Below are 18,276 nucleotides of genomic sequence, written 5' to 3'. Positions count from 1 at the left end.
ACTTAGAGATGACAAAGGTGACATGAAAATGGGAGAAAAAAAGATATCCTTGAAGTATGGAGTAATTACTTCGAAAAATTGCTAAATTTATCGAAGTAATTTTGTGGTAAAAAACACTCAACAGACATACAGTCAGGAATACATATCCATACTTGAAGGAGAAAAAGCCATCAAAATGTGGAATGTGGAAAGGAAGCAGGAGTAGATGATATTTGACCAGAAATGTTGAAGTATGGTGGTATAAAAGTCTTACAGTGGCTGCACTGCATAGTTCAGAAGTCCTGGACAGAGGGATGAATTCCCGATGATTGGAGTACAACTCTCATAGTACCCATATATAAAAAGGGAAATAAAACTGAATGCGAGAATTACAGAGGTGTTTCCCTAATGAGTGTTCCTGGTAAGATTTATGCAAGTATACTTGAGAAATGGTTGAGATGAATTGTGGAAGAAAAGCTTGGTGAAGAACAAGCTGGATTCACGACAAATAGAGGCTGTCAGGATCAGATCTTCACTGAACGATAAATAGTTGAAAAATCATGGGAATATAACAAAGATCTGTATTTAAGTTTTGTCGATCTGGAAAAGGCATATGACAAGGTGCCAAGACAGAAGCTATTCAATACGCTACAGATATATGGTGTCAATGGGGCATTATATCAAGCAATACTTTGTCTTTATTTGAGTTGTGAGTCAGAAGTTAGAACTGAAGGAAGTACAAGAAGATGGTTTAATGTTAAATTGAGTGTCAGACAAGGATGTACATTATCCTCTCTGTTATTCATTATCTATATGGATCACATTATGAAGGAAAGTGGTATTAAACCTGATATCAAAATTGGAGATGTTAATGTCAGCTCTTTGCTTTATGTGAATGACGTTATACTTCTAAATAAATCCACTACAAGTCTGCAAGATTCCCTGACTAAATTGAATAACTGTTGTAATAGATATGGTATGAAGGTCAGCAATAAAAAGACAAAGACAATGAAAATGGGCACAATAGTTGAAAATGTCAACTGCGTTGTGAATGGAGAATCTCTAGAGCAAGTAAAACATTTCAGCTACTTAGGCACGATTTTTAGTGAAGATGGTAAATTAAATATGGAAATAGACAACAGGATCAACAAAGCTGGAATGGTAGAAAGTCAACTGAATAAATTCATATGGAATAAGAGAGAAATTAGTCAAAACACTAAATTAGCTGTATACAAGACAGTGTTTAAATCAGTTTTAACATATGCATCTGAAGCTGGGTCAGAAGTAAAACACTTGACCAAAGACATGAGAGTGCTGAGAAAGATTAGAGGCGTGAACAGATGGCATCAATGGCAACATCATATTAAAAACGTGGATATTAGGAAAGAACTTGACATTGTCAGCATCCAGGAATGCATTAGCAGAGCTAATCTCAGGTGGTTTGGTCACTTAAACAGAATGGGCGAGGAAAGATTAGCAAAACAAGTGTTCTCTGTCAGGTTGACAGGAAAACGAAGAGGAAGACCGAGATATAGGTGGATTGATACCGTACAAAGTGCCTTAGACAATAGAAATATAAGATATGCTAATGTTATAGTCTTGACAAGTAACAGCTGATTTAGAGGAAAATTGTAGATAGGAAGTTAGTAATGATGTAAATTTTTCATGTAGTACTATCATATCCTGTACACCCCTTGAGGGTACATAGCAGGAATTTGATGATGATGATAGTGTCATCTATTTTTCTTGTTAGTAGCATGATCTCTTATGATAAGTAAAACCCTGTTTTTTTCAAGGAAGATAAAACCAAACTTTTGTGGCAGATGATGAATAAGTGTTGGGGGGGGGGGGAGTGTCTATCAGTGTTAATTACCCATAGATATCCAGACATATTCTGCACTCTTCCTTTTTCAGCATTTAAAGCATTTGGAAGTGGGTGGAGAGGGGGGGGGGTCCTGGATGGAGATTATTTTGAAAACATGAAATCATTAGAGTCTTCTACAATATGCTTCCAACTTATGTATCATCCATGTACTGCCACTATAATGCATGGTTTCAAAATGGCTTCCAAGAATGCTCTTTCCACAAGCTTTAATGCCTCTGTAGTGCAGCTGAGAGAATGACAGGAAAATGTGCCATTAACGGAGATAAAAAAAAACATGAGTTTGATTTCTCTCATGATAAGAAGAATGTTTATGTGGACTTTTTTCAAGTAAAGGTAAGTTAACTGATCTCACGTAGATGTAGATGGGTTCAAATCCCACCTTGGGCATAAATGTTTGTGATTGTGTTTAGGTGGGGTATGAATTTCATCACCTACTGTAAGACCACCACCCTGCTTACTGGAGACTTGAAATTGCTTGAAAGTTTCATGTTGGGTCTTTAGAGCAGGGTTTCCAAACTATGTAAACAAATAAATTAAAAACAGAAAAATATATATATAAAATTGATAAAAAGTAGAAAAAAAATGCTTATCCCATTTATGGTAAAAAATGTACTATAGGTGTGCAAAGGAACTTTATCTGGTGTGAGCAATATAAAAAAAAAAAAATGTTATTAATGTTAAGCTTTGTTATATATAAAATGATATAAAAATATATACATATATTTGTTTGCATTTATTAACCTCCCTACCGGGTGAGGTGAATAAAATAGTGAGACCAAATTGCACTTCTTATCCATGTTATTCAATGGATGTTACAGAATCGTATCCATATTTAGCTGGATGTCTAGAGACGTCATGGCAGGCTAGTGTGTGTGTGGGGGGGGGGGGGGAATTAATGCAGTTGTACATTTAATGCTACCACAGCACCACAGTATCACTAAATGGAGACTTAAAATGTATTTAAATACAGCAAAACCCCTTTTTTACACTTTTCAGGGGACTGATGGAAAAAAGTGTAAAAAGCAGGAAAGTGTAAATAGCAGGAAATGTAAAAAAAAAATTTTAAAAAGACTAAAAGATGACTTACTGCTAGTATGTGAGTCTAGATACTAGATTACAAAGTTTAATAACTGAAAATAAATAAATTAACAATTACTTACATTTATCTATTTAAAAAAATCTTTAATCGTTGATTTTTAAAAAAATTATTTTATTTTATTTATTTATTTTTTACATAGCACCAGATTGCTTTGCATTGCGTTCAATGCTTGACCTGTTTTTTACTATCGTGTTCAAAGTGGTGAGACACGTAGAGTCCAAGATCTTTTGCTAAATGCACATGTGTTCCGGCATACCAATCTACACATCGCAGAATTGTCATCTTTTCTTCTACCGAAATACATTTTCTGTCTTTTTTCTCCATGTTACTAAAATGGATAATCCACCACCACAACTTGAAAGCAGCTTTCACATGCTAAATTACGTAGCAGAAATTCTGCAATATCAACTCATATTGTGATTGAAAAATCATGGTATCGCTCATCGTTACATTACTGCTGCAAGCGTGCAGGTCACCGTGATGGCGGAAACGAAACTACAGCCAAAAGCAACGCCATCTGGTAACAGAAATGCGCAGATTTCCGCAGAAATCGCTTCAAAAATCAGTAATGCCACCCAAGGAAAAAATGCAAATCATGGGAAATAATGTCTACATCAAGTTGTTAATGGCGGAAAAACAATATATCATAAGAATAGGCCTTAAGACGGGACCAATGGAAAATGATGTAAATGGCAGGAAAACGTAAATTGCGGGAATGTAAAAACGGGGTTTTACTGTAGTTGATTTGCTTACCTTAATGTTGTAATCCTTACGGATCTACATAGAAATAAAATTGCATGGATATTATTGTATGCTTGTTTATAGTAGTGTTCTTATGCCATACACCAGTGTTTCTCAACCTGTGGTGTGCGACGATGGGACCAGTGGTCTGCAGGCAGACTTAAATTAATTAAATAAATATATTTTTTTTTAAATTATCCAAACAAAACAAATTAAAATTGAATAAGTAAGCAAAAATTATTGAAATCAAATAGAGACTTATAAAAATCAACAAATCGCGTCACAATGTTCAAAGGCGAAAGCAATAAAACTATATTGTTGTTCACTTCACCCCTCTTTTATTATTCGTCATTCTGCCGCTAAATTTGTAGCTGCAGAATGACGAATAATAAGAGGGGCAAAGTGAACAACAATATAGTTTTATTGCTTTCACCTTCCCTTGCTATTTTGTCAGATTTGAAGTGAACATGCATTATCCACATGTCAACCAATTGCTTATTGCTTATTGGTTTTTATTAATGAAGTGCTAAGTGATACTTGGACAAAGTGTATGTAGTGAGTTAACCCCAGTATTTATATATTTTTTGGAAACGTTTTTTAATAATGGAAAAGTGGCTTAGGACTAGAACTTTGAAAAGAAGAGCAAATGAAACAGGTGATGCTAACCCTAATTTTGATACACGTGTTGTAACGGCAAGTAAATCTGATACTATTAAAGTAGAATAACCAAGCAGTTCAAAGAAAAAATACAGTAAGAAATATAACATTTGATATTTGGAATTCGGGTTTACTTGGTGTGGAGATGAAATTGAACAGAAACCTCAATGTGTTTTGTGTTATGTTGTCGAACAAGTGCATAAAACCTGCGAAACTCCGACGGCATTTAGAAACTAAACATTGCGATGTGAAAAATAAGCCAATTGAATTTTTTTTCGGCAATGCTTAGGGACATTAAATCATGGGAAAGATATAGTTACTAAAATTAAGGGGATATTAAATCCCACATAGTTTTAAAACCAAATAAGAAACTCAAAGATAGGAATCAGAGAGTTTCTTGCCGAATATAGTAAACTATAAATATCGGCGAACACTAGCGTTAGCCAATGCAAGTGATCCTAGTACGTAGTACAATCTCGGGCAACTCGTTGCAAAGGTGAGTAAAGTTCAGATCGCTATTCTTAGGTATTTTCCATAATGTAAAAACACATTTCCTAGGAAATGTATGCTGTTATTACATGATGGAGGGAGGTCACTACCCAGACCGGTTTCAGCCTTTTTTGAGGCTTCATCAGTGAGTAGCTAGACCTAATACCGAAGTGTATAGCGAAAAGAACTTATATACTCTGCGAACGAGTTTTCCAAGTAGGTGCAACCGATATTTATAGTTTACTATATTCGGCAAGAAACTCTCTGATTCCTATCTTTGAGTTTCTTATTCGGTTTTAAAACTATGTGGGATTTAATATCCCCTTAATTTTAGTAATGTTTTCATTGCCGAAATGAAGCTTATTAGCTCTTTATACTTAAGTAACTTAATGGTTGCACCTACTTGGAAAACTCGTTCGCAGAGTATATAAGTTCTTTTCGCTATACACTTCGGTATTAGGTCTAGCTACTCACTGATGAAGCCTCAAAAAAGGCTGAAACCGGTCTGGGTAGTGACCTCCCTCCATAATGTAATAACAGCATACATTTCCTAGGAAATGTGTTTTTACATTATGGAAAATACCTAAGAATAGCGATCTGAACTTTACTCACCTTTGCAACGAGTTGCCCGAGATTGTACTACGTACTAGGATCACTTGCATTGGCTAACGCTAGTGTTCGCCGATATTTATAGTTTACTATATTCGGCAAGAAACTCTCTGATTCCTATCTTTGAGTTTCTTATTCGGTTTTAAAATTATGTGGGATTTAATATCCCCTTAATTTTAGTAATGTTTTCATTGCCGAAATGAAGCTTATTAGCTCTTTATACTTAAGTAACTTAATGGTTGCACCTACTTGGAAAACTCGTTCGCAGAGTATATAAGTTCTTTTCGCTATACACTTCGGTATTAGGTCTAGCTACTCACTGATGAAGCCTCAAAAAAGGCTGAAACCGGTCTGGGTAGTGACCTCCCTCCATCATGTAATAACAGCATACATTTCCTAGGAAATGTGTTTTTACATTATGGAAAATACCTAAGAATAGCGATCTTAACTTTACTCACCTTTGCAACGAGTTGCCCGAGATTGTACTACGTACTAGGATCACTTGCATTGGCTAACGCTAATGTTCGCCGATATTTATAGTTTACTATATTCGGCAAGAAACTCTCTGATTCCTATCTTTGAGTTTCTTATTCGGTTTTAAAACTATGTGGGATTTAATATCCCCTTAATTTTAGTAATGTTTTCATTGCCGAAATGAAGCTTATTAGCTCTTTATACTTAAGGAAAGATATAGTTTCGGCATGGGTTCGATTAATAGCAAGGCACTGGAAGCATCCTATCTCTTAAGTTTGTACATAGCAAAAACAGGGAAACCTCATTCTATCGGGGAAAATTTGCTACTTCCAGCTATAAAAGATATGGTAAAAACCATGTTTGGCAACAAGTTATTAAAAGATGTTGATTTGATTCCTCTTTCAAATGACACCGTCGGTTGCAGAATTAATGATATGGCAGGTGACATAGAATCTCAGTTAATCAAAAGAGTTAAAAAGAGTCCTTATTATGCTACTTTACTAAGATATGCATATGATAACAACATTCATGATGATATTCTGTTTTGTAGAACTTTGTCATCCCATACAACTGGAGAAGAAATATTTCACACTCTCAATTATTGCATAATACATAAAGGGATCTAGTGGGAAAAATGCATGGGCTTCTGTTTGGATGGAGCTTGCACCCTTACAGGCAGGCATAGTTGAGGGTTGTTTCTATGGTCAAGGAAGTGGCTCCGGATATGAATCGGGTATATTGTTTTATGCATAGGGATAGGTTGGCCTCCAAAGGAATGCCACCAGAAAATGTGCTATACAACGCTGTAAAACTAGTTAATTTTATTAAGGCTCAACTGCTAAATAACAGGTTATTTTCAGTATTCTGCGATGAAATGGACAGTGAATATATACACAACTTTTGCTTTATTCTGAAATTTGCTGGCTTTTCAGGGGCAAAGTACTAACAAGGTTATGTCAATTAAAGCACGAAGTTTTATTGTTTGTAAATGAATGTAATTCTAATTTTGCATCACTCCTTGTTGACGAAGCATGGTTATCAACACTATCCTATCTTTCAGACATTTTTTTGAAATTAAATGAACTAAATCTCTCCCTTCAGGGAAATTATTTAACTCTTCTTGTTGCCGACAACAAAATAAAGGCATTCGAGAAAAAAAAACTGGTGCATTAGTTATTTAAAAGTCAGATAATTTGCACCTTTGCCAAAATTGGAATCCTTTTTAGTGGAAAATGATTTTTTTGTTGATTCTGAGTTTCTGGAAAGGGCTTGTGACCACCTCAAAACTTTGAAACAGAATTTTGAAACATATTTTCCGAATAACTTTTATAAGAAATTTCTGTGGATTCGAGATCTATATCAGGCTTAATAGCCACAAGAACGACCTTTCGTTATCGAAAAAGGAAGAGTTAATTGAGCTTTCAAGTGACAGTGGGCTTAAAATGCAATTCCGTGATCTTGGTTTGGCTCAATTCTGAATCTCGCCTTCAGTGAGAAGTGAATTTCCCGAATTATCTGAAGAAGCACTGAAAATCATCATGCATTTTCTACAACCTATCTTTGTGAGAAAGGATTTTCATCGCTCCTTCTAATAAAAACAAAATACAGAAATCATCTTAGTGTGTGCCAATCTTCGACTGAAGTTGATCAATATTGAGCCAGATATCCAGCAGCTCTGCAAAGGCTGAGAAGCTGAACCATCTCATTAAAAGTAAGTAGTAACATAATTATATCATATTATTTATTTGGACTACAGTTTCCGATTATTCTCGTTACTGGTTTTGGAATTAATCCATTTCCAAATTCGGACAAAATCAAGGATGAAACGAAAGTTGCTCAAAGTGACGTCACAGTGAGGCTCAGCTCTTCTGGTGAGGAGGATAGCTGCTAAAAATGTTGTTGTGGAGTGAGCTTAATGAGTGTGGGCAGATGAATGAGGATAGCATATAAAATATAAAAGTTGCTGTGGGCAGATGAATGGGGAAGGTCAGCAGGATGGTGCTGTCATACCCATTCATTTGCCCACAGCAAATCAGAAACTGATACCTTCATTTGTTTAATAAAAATTAAAACTTTATACAGTGATGATACACTTTTAATCATTTACTTTCAACTTAATTATGTTTCCATGTGTATTTGTTAATGTTTATGTATATGTAAAATGTTCTATTCTTCTTCTTCTCTCTTCCATCATCTATGTGGATGATGATGAGGCCGAATGAACTCTTTCCACTTCTGTCTGTCCTGGGAGAGTCCAAACAATTGTGTCCAGTTTGGTGTCACTTGTTGTGATTTGGTTTTCAGGTCCTCTTTTATTTTGTCTATCCATTTAATTCTGGGCCATCCTTTGGATCTTTTACCTTACATCGTTGTATTCAGAGCTTTAGATGGTAGTCTTTCTGTTCCCATTCTGGTCACATGGCCAAGCCATCGCAGTCTTCTTTCTTGGATTTTGTCTATTATTGTTATTTTTTGTTTCAGTCGTTTCCTTGTGTCTTTGTTTCTTAGTCGATCCAGCAGAGAAACTCCAAGTAATCTTCTTAGCCAACCCATTTCAGTAACTAATAATTTTTTCTCTCCAGCCTTTTTGTGATTCCAGCATTCACTTCCATAGAGAAGTATTGGGAGGACATACATATAAATGTTGTATATGTATGTCCTCCCAATATATATACAACATATAAATGTTGTATATTACATTTACATATGTAAATATAATATGTAAATGTTGTATGTAAATATAATATGTAAATGTTGTATGTAAATATAATATGTAAATGTTGTATGTAAATATAATATGTAAATGTTGTATGTAAATATAATATGTAAATGTTGTATGTAAATATAATATGTATACGTTGTAAATGTATATGTAAATGTTGGTAATTCCCACATACATTTAAAAAAAATTACATAACTTAGTGGTCCGCAGAATTGTTTTAGGCATTTTACTGGTCTTTGGGCTTAGAAAGGTTGAGAAACTGCCATACACTATTACAGGTGTGCAAGTGCTGTAGTAGTGGCAGACACATCGTCACTAATTTCACTTTGAATCTCAGTAACTGACATGCATGTTAATCATGAGTTTTTAGAATAGCTGTCACTAAGTAACAAGAATGCCAGCAAATAGACAAGCAAGCAAGAAGGCAAGAGCTGGAAAAGAAGAAAAATTACCAAGTTCTCTTCTGTAATCTTGCAAAAGTTTTTATACGCATCTTTAACAATTCTCCAAGGAGGAACTATGAAATTATATTGAAGAACATTATAATGTATTGAAGCTTTCATGTATAAGTGAGAATATTATGTGCTTACTGATAAGTGGTACATGTTCATTGAAGCAAGTTGGAATCTCTGTAGTAAATTTCTTTTGAATGGAAATGCCTTTGAAACTGCTCAACTAAATATACTATTATCTGAGCAATTATTCTTCATGCTGACCTCAGCAAAATGAAGGAAAGTTGTGTTTAAGGAAACTTGCTTACTAGAAGAAGATACGCACAAGCATATCAGTCCAGTAAGATCTTTTTTTATTGTATTCTAAGGAATTTGAGAGATAACAGACTGAATGAATGAGAAAAACAATAAAATAAAAAAAGGAGATCAAGAGAGGAAGTTCCTATATAGTCAAGATAAACTACAGAACTTTTAACTGAATGCTACATTCTTATTCTGTATAGTATTTGATAATATATCTCAGAATTGAATTTAATTGTGAGGATCAGAGAATGAAATTCTCTTGAGCTCATACTGTGCAATTCCTAGAATGGCCATTTAACTATTCTTTATATTCATCATCATGCGTATCAAGGATTTAAGCCTGGCATGGCCTGTTCTGGCCCTAGAAGTCATCGTTGAATCGTTTAAGAGGACGTCCTGAATTTCTTTTTCCTAATGGCTTGTACTTTAAGGCTTGTTTTGGTAATCTTTCTGTTTTCATTCTTTGAACGTGTTCCATCCATTTATGTTTATATTTTTTAATTTTTTCTATTACTGGTTCTTGGTTTAATTCTTTCATAATTTCTTCGTTTCTTTTGTGATCAAATAGGGTATACTTTGCAGTTTTTCTCATAAACTTCATTTCTGCTGTTGTTAATCTTTGTTTGTCTTTTTTGTTTTTTGTCCAGATTTCACTTCCATACATTAAGACTGGTAGGGCTAATGTATTGTATACTTTTAGTCTGGTTTGTTTTTGAACTAGGTTTGGTTTAAATATTGAGTTAATTACACCTGTTATTTTTAAATATTTTGCAATTTTTACGTTTATATCTTTTTCATTTTCATTTGTGATCATACATCCTAGGTAGTTAAATGAATTCACCTGTTCTAAGATCTTGTTATCTATTACTATTTTAGTTCTTGCTGGATTTAAGGCTTGTTTTGGTAATCTTTCTGTTTTCATTCTTTGAACGTTTTCCATCCATTTATGTTTATATTTTTTAATTTTTTTCTATTACTGGTTCTTGATTTAATTCTTTCATATTTCTTCATTTCTTTTGTGATCAAATAGGTTATACTTTGCAGTTTTTCTCATAAACTTCATTTCTGCTGTTATTAATCTTTGTTTGTCTTTTTGTTTTTTGTCCAGATTTCACTTCCATACATTAAGACTGGTAGGGCTAATGTATTGTATACTTTTAGTCTGGTTTGTTTTTGAACTAGGTTTGGTTTAAATATTGAGTTAATTACACCTGTTATTTGTAAATATTTTGCAATTTTTATGTTTATATCTTTTTCATTTTCATTTGTGATCATACATCCTAGGTAGTTAAATGAATTCATCTGTTCTAAGATCTTGTTATCTATTACTATTTTAGTTCTTGCTGGATCTTGTCCTTTAAAGGCCATAGTTTTTGATTTTTCTGTTGATATTATCATATCATAATCTTCAGCTATCTCATTTAGATCTAAAATAGCTTTCTGTAAGTTATCTTCAGAATCTGTAATTATTATTTGGTCAACGGCAAAAAGGAGAGTGTTTAAGTTCACTGTAGGAGAAAGTTTAATTCCTTAATGTAAATTTTTATTCCATTTTATTATTATTTCATTTAAGTAGATATTAAAAAGAGTTGCTAAGAGTTGACATCCCTGTGGGACCCTTGGTTTATCTCTCTCGTATATGACAGCTCATGATTTAATCTTATTTGTATTTGATTATTTTCATATATACTCGTGATGGCTTTTCAGATATTATTTGGTATTTGTCTTTCTTTAAATATTTTAAATAATATGTTTCTTTTAACTTTGTCATATGCTTTTTCAAAGTCAATAAATGCAATATGTGTTTCTAAATTGTATTCTCTTCTTTTCTCTATTATTAATTTTAGGCAAAAGGCCAGGTCTATAACATGATCGTCTTTTCTAAATCCATTCTGTACTTCTAAAATAAAGTTTTCGGAATATTTCATTAGTTTGCTATTTAAGATTCTGCTATATATTTTGTAAATTCGCTGGATAGATTATATCCAAAACCTTGGGTGAACACATTTGGGAGTCCCACCAGAACACCTGAGCTTGGTGGCGGAGGATCGTGACCATTGGAAGTTCCTCTTGCAGCTGCTGCTGCCCCCCCCCCACAACCCAATTAGGAAAGGTGGGCCTTGAAGATATATATATCTATATGAAACTAGCGTCCAATCACCCTAATTAATACCAATTGCAAAATCATTTCCAAAGTTATAGCAAACCGAATAAAGCCAACACTGCCTGAAGTTATTGGCCAACATCAAACGTACTCTGTCCCAGGAAGATCAATACATGATAACCTCCATTTAATATGAGATCTCATCCACATCGCAAACAGCCAACATGAAAACCTAGCACTCGTCAGCCTTGATTAGAAGGCTTTCGACAGGGTAGAGTACGAGTACCTTTATGAAGTTCTAAAGGCATTTGGCTATGGTCCTCTCATCACTGAAACAGTGCAATTGCTTTACAGAGATGCACACTTCTGTTTAAAAATCAACAACAGGCTCACTCGCACTCTGTCATACTCTCCAGTGATCTAACAAGGATGTCCCCTCTCCAGTCAATTATACACACTGGCCACAGAACCCTTCTTAAAAAGAGTACACAACACCATCATCTCCAAACGAACCAGCATAATAGAGCCACATCAAAAAATTACCCTGTCAGCATATGCCGATGATGTCACTGTAATAGTCCGAAATGAAGAAGAAATGATAGTAACCGAGGAAGCACACACACTATATGCACAAGCCTCAAGGGCCAAATTAAATTCTGCAAAACCACGGGCTTGTGGTCAGGCAGATGGAAGTCTAGAAATGATTCTCCAATCGAATGTACCTGGTCAAGCGAAGGACAGATACTTAGGTGTGCACCTTGGCAACACCAAAATATATAACACACTGAACTGGACACAGCTGCACAACCATTTTAAACAGGTGCTAGGTAAATGGAACAGCATTTGTTCCATGTCTTCACTTAGAGGAAGAGTACTAATAGTTAACCAGATGGCTGCGAGTGTCTTATGGCATACCCTGAAAGTACTCACACCTCCTGAAGAATTTCTCTACCACATTCAAAAGGAAATCAAACATTTCCTCTGGAACAAAACTCACTGGACAACATACCCTCAACTCTGCAAGCCACTCAGCAAGGGAGGTCAAGGCCTGATTTCCCTTAAAAACAAGATTAGATCCTTCAGGATAATCCTCCTCCTAAAGACACTTCAATGCAATCACACTTATGTAACCACCTTCAATTATATCATGAAATCATCCACCAGAGGACTTACACTTTCCACAATCCTCCGAATGGGCAGTCCTGCACCATCTCCTAAACTACCTCATTTTTACAAAGGTGCTCTACAGCAGTGGAAAAACACAGGACTTCATCACACACTTACAGGATCAACAGAGTCAGCTGTACTTACAGAACCACTATTTTCGAACAGAAACATAACAAGTCTCACAACTGGCCAGCCCTTTCTTTTCCCTACATGGAACTGGGCAGGAATGAGAGTCATAGGGGACCTCCTAACCCAGACCCTAAAGTGGAAAGCATTCACAAGCCTACCAATGAAGAACCCAAAAACTGAAAAGCAATATCAACAGCTGCAAGCCTCCATTATAAAAGACTATCGAGATATCGCTACACCTCAGGAAATCCGTATTCCTTCTAGAAACTGCTCGGGGCCGATATTTCATCTTGTACAATCTGAAGCCTCATTTCCAATTCTTCCCTCCAACTACAAGAAAATATACTACTTCCTCATGTCAGTGTCTCCAACCTCACCCTTCTTATATTCATCCTTAACCCTCTCATCTACAAGGCTGCATATGCCACTCAGTTTTCAGTGGGATCTGCCATATAAATCGAAGTGTGCCAAACCAGATTCCGACATACAGTGGAGACTATGGCATAACATCTTGCCAACTCCTTCTAAGCTCTACAAATTTCAGCTAAGAGAAACAGATCTGTGTCTATTCTGTGACGTTTCAGGTACCTTAGAACACACATATCTAACCTGTCCCGCAAACAAAGTGATAATCACCTATGCCCTGAATACTGCCTCTAGCACCTGTAACTATGCACACAGCCAAGAATACTGGAATTTAGTCCACACAGAAGAAAACAGACACAGAACATGCAATTTCCTCTTCATCTGCGTTAAGGCTGCCATCTACAGCTTCTACCTAAAACAGACAAGAAATAACCAGCACCCATCCATCACTGAAATTGCACAAACCCTCATGTATATCCTCCATCGGAAACTAAAAAGCAGGCTTTTATTGGAACTTGAGTACTTCAAAGAAACAAGAACTGTGGCGAAATTCATAGAGGAGTGGAATCCAACTGGTACCCTCTTCTGGATTGACAACGACAATACGTTTCATCTGAAAGATAACTCAGACTGAAACTGAACTGTAAATTTTGAATTCATTTATTGCATTCTCTATTGTATACCTGAAAGGAAAATGTTTCTTTCTCTGTACTATATATACTTATAATATGTAAATAGTCCTTGTTACCTATCGTCTAATGTATATTTTAACAAGTTAAATAAAGAAAATAAAAAAATATATAGATAGATAGATATCTATATATAAATAGATAGATATACATATAAAAACTATAAATATAAATTCTTTATATTAAGAAGTTAGATATAAAAAAAGCAGAAATTAATTTACTAATTTTAACTCTATGGAGAATATGAATGTCAGATCTCCTTACAGAGATAAGTTGAATTACTTAATATACAGAACTGAATATATTGTATATATCTATCTATATGTTTACAGCAAATATTTTATTTTCTTTTATATGCTAGAGAAAACTTTTCCTTATTCTATGGAAAACTACAACATGCTGATCTTTGAAGTCAATGAACCATGATGGGTACGAATCAGAAACATTCTAACCAACCACTAAACAAAAAAATAAAACTATATATATAAATATCATTATCTTACTCTCCATGATGACTATAATTAAAAGGTTGGATACAGACAAGGTGGTGGTATAAAAATGTATTATATATATATATATATATATATATATATATATTATTATAATACATGCATACATACATCTTCAAGACCTACCTTTCCTAATTGGGTTGTGGGGGCAGCAGCTGCAAGAGGAACTTCCAATGGTCACGATCCTCTGCCACCAAGCTCAGGTGTTCTGGTGGGTCTCCCAAACGTGTCCAACCAAGGTTTTGGATATAATCTATCCAGCGAATCATTGGCCTTCCACGTGGCCTCCCACCCTCTGGCTTGGCAAAAAGCGGGCTTGTTGGGGGGGCCTTTCTTGTGGCATTCTGACCAGGTGCCCGTACCAACGTAACTGTGATCTCTCAACACGGATTAAGTACTGACACAAAACTCCAGGCATTCATACACGAACTTGATGGCAGCTAATAGTTGGCCATCCACTCCATACTCCTGTACTATTTGCCAAAGCTTATCCCGAGGAACCCAGTCATATGCCTTCTCCAAGTCCACAAAACATGTGTAGACATTCTTGGCATATTCCCAAGATTTCTCAAAGACTTGCCTTCAAGTGAAGATTTGGTTAGTTGTGCTTCTACTAGGATGAAAGCCACATTGTTCTTCCTGTAACTTTATTATTATTATAATTTATTTTATTATTATTAACTTTATTATTATTATAATTATTGTTATAATTTATTTTATTATTATTAACTTTATTATTATTATAATTATTGTTATAATTTATTTTATTATTATTAACTTTATTATTATTATAATTTATTATTATAATAATTAAAATTAATAATAATAGCAGGAATAATGGGCTCAATCCACTATTCATGTCTTAAGAATTGTTCATGCACTGATGATGGTCTGTTAAATTCAAAACAAAATCTCTGCATTAACATATTATTTTTATTAATCCTCATGTCTACGTGTTTCTAATAATCAATAACTATCTTTTTATCAGCAATAACAGTATTCTGTCTTTAATTCTGAGGTCTCTAATAGCAGAACTGTAAAATTTCACACAATGTTTGCAAAATTTGATTAGGCATCCCTGCAGGAATGCCTAATCAACAGGTACAATTTTCTTTCCACTAATACATAATGTTGATTCATAAATAAAAATAAAAGTAAAAAAATAAGAGGCATTACTTTTCTATATACCTTAATGTAAATCATTTCAAATTTAATATAAATTTAAAAACACATTTACAAGAAACAATTGATATCCAATTCAATACTTACAATTTGTTTGACTTCAACAAAGAGAAAAGATTTTCTCCACTTTTGTCTATCATTTCCTTTCTGAAGCATCTATCACTAACTAACATAATCAATAATAAACTTGTTAAAATCACAAACAGGCAAAATGTCGAAACACTGGAGAAAGCATTTGCATCAATTTATACAAAGAGTAGAAAAGTAACCTAGAGAAACAGCTATGTTGATAAAAATACTATCATCATACAGGAGTAAAAATTGTTTATTGCATTACCTATACCATTTGTTTTTTCACCGATTCTTGTTGCAATTCATTCAATCGTTCATGGACAAAGTTACCATAAAAGGGGGAGGAGTGTATTTTTAAAACAAAATCAATTACTTCCTTTTGTTTGTTTACACTACACTACACCACATTAATAAATGTCACAGTGTAAATTAATAAAGAAACTACTGAAAAAGACAGCAGTAATTGATAGTTAGAATCAACAAAGTTCAACACTTTAATGAAACCAACAAAACAGAGATAAAAACTGGTCAGAAATGAATACAAGTTCAGTACTCATACAGGTGATTACTAATAATTCCTTGATTACCAAAGCAGGATATTTCTAAACAGCATATTCTGCTTTTCTGAAAATGGGTAGGACAATACAAAAAAAAAAAATATATATACCAGTAACTCCCACTATAGCAAACACCATACCATTATTAAAGAAATGAAAATCCAAACCAAAGGCTCATAGCTACAAAATTAAGCTAAAATAAATTCACCATAGCAACTACTCGCTCCTTTTGGTCCCTGCAAGTTTGCTATAGTAAGAATCAACTGAAGAATATGAAGGATGCTAGCCTGAAAATTAAACCATTCCCAGATCTGAGAATACTTCACATTCATTCCTATTTCACTTATTAAAACAGACACACAAAATTAAGTTCTGTAAGAATCGCATTGCAGAAATCAATTTTTTATAAAAATTCTCATGTAAAAAGAAGTGAATGGCATTAGACACAACAGTGGAGAAAAAAAGGGAGAACTAGAAGTTTCTGGACACAGTGTAAGAGATTGCCCACATTAATGAAAACTGAATGCAATGCCACATGAATTAAGGAACGTGTGCAAGGACACTTAAATTGAACAACCAATTCAAGTGTCCTTCAATTGGTTATTCAATGAGTATCTTGTAACAGGAAGAGTTCTTGAAGAAACAGAGTAGGGGAAAGAAAGTGTTGCTGCATAAATAGAGACAAAATAGTGGTGCTGAACTATCAGCCAGTTTGCAGTTAGGAATGGCAGTGGTGAAGGTGCTGGAGAGATTGTTTAAAGTTAGCATGGAAGATTGAATGAAAAACAGAATCTCTATTCAGGAAATCGTGCTTGTTAAAAGGTTATCACGTTTCAGTAAGCTGGTTATATTTTATAAATAAATAACATCTGTATTGGAGAGAAGAATTATATGAAATTTTTTGAAATTTGTAAATGCATATGGATTTGGAGAATTCAACATGATAAATTAGTTCTGGAGTCGAGAGAAATGGACAGCAGCTTATATACAGAGATAGTGGCTAATAGATATTAACTGTGAATAGAAAAGCAGTGGCTGAATGGAAGGTGAAAAAGAAATGTTCTTTTCTAGAATGAAACAACTGTTATTCAATTTTATAAAGGGAATACAGTCCAAATTATGAACGGAGATATTCAGAATTTTTTTTTTTTTTTTTTTTTAGACAATGCCAAATTAGGTGCAGTAATAGCAGATAATTCTGATGTGAATTCTCTTTTCACTATAGAAAACTAACCACCATAACAATCTTTAGTCCCTATAAATTCATCAGAGCAAACTCATGAGGCTAAATAACAATAATATAGTTAACTCAATAGAAAATTTGAAGAAAGAAGTAGTGCACTAAATTAGTAAACTACATTTTGGGAAGTGGGGACAAGAGATCTGGAAGTGATGGCAACTAAAAGGCTGAACTTCAGGAGATACAACATAACAGTTGTTAAAAAATTACTGCAAATAGTGGCAAAGATGCTAATATATCAGGATAAAAAGGTGACTGGCCATTGCAAAAGGCACTGATCCAAATATATATGGACTAACTAGGCACATATCTCATTCACTAGAATATTAGTATATAAGGAAAGACTTGAGATAACCCAGAGGTGAGGAAAATTGTGTAAGGTATACCAGCTATAAGCACAGACTGAGGAATTATTTATCTGCTCGCCATTTTCCAAGTCAGTTAAAGTTTCCATGAAGTCAGTTAAGTCTAAAGAGGCTCATGCCTATTCCTTTTAGGGAATAAAAAAACATTGCATAGAGAAAGAAGATGAAGAGGATAAGTAACAAGATTCAAACATAAGTTGCTGACAGGTAGAGCACAGTAAAAGAAGAACAAAAGACCATCTTTAGAAGTTGATCAAAAAAAATTTTGAATGCTAAATCACCAATAGTAAGTATATTCGGTGCTTTTTGGGGGGACATCATGCAAAAGTATGGCATGTGACGTGTGATATACGGATATAGTAGCTTTAAAAATTTGTAATATTCAGTTATTTTTTTACATGTTTACATAAATTAAAGATACCAAGAAATTATATACTTGGTTTAATCCTTTATCCAAATGTAAGCAAACAAAGCTTGCGCCTGAAG

General features: G+C 34.3%; 1 protein-coding gene across 2 annotated transcripts in view; it reads right to left on the bottom strand.

The window, feature by feature from the left end:
- cin (Molybdenum cofactor synthesis protein cinnamon) overlaps positions 1 to 18,276 on the bottom strand; it is a 377,936-nt gene that overhangs the window by 337,212 nt on the left and 22,448 nt on the right. For both annotated transcript variants that reach the window (XM_090403113.1, XM_090403112.1), the window contains exon 3: positions 15,644 to 15,722. In XM_090403113.1, the coding sequence (XP_090259239.1) occupies positions 15,644 to 15,722 (79 nt within the window). The remainder of the gene's footprint in view (positions 1 to 15,643; positions 15,723 to 18,276) is intronic.

The sequence above is a fragment of the Typopeltis vanoorti genome, chromosome 13 (genome assembly GCF_054136105.1).
Source record: "Typopeltis vanoorti isolate ZY-2024b chromosome 13, IOZ_Tvanoo_1.0, whole genome shotgun sequence".
Classification (NCBI taxonomy): Eukaryota; Metazoa; Arthropoda; class Arachnida; order Uropygi; family Thelyphonidae; genus Typopeltis; species Typopeltis vanoorti.
Note: the sequence above shows the minus strand (reverse complement) of the source record. Positions and strands in the feature narration are given on the sequence as shown.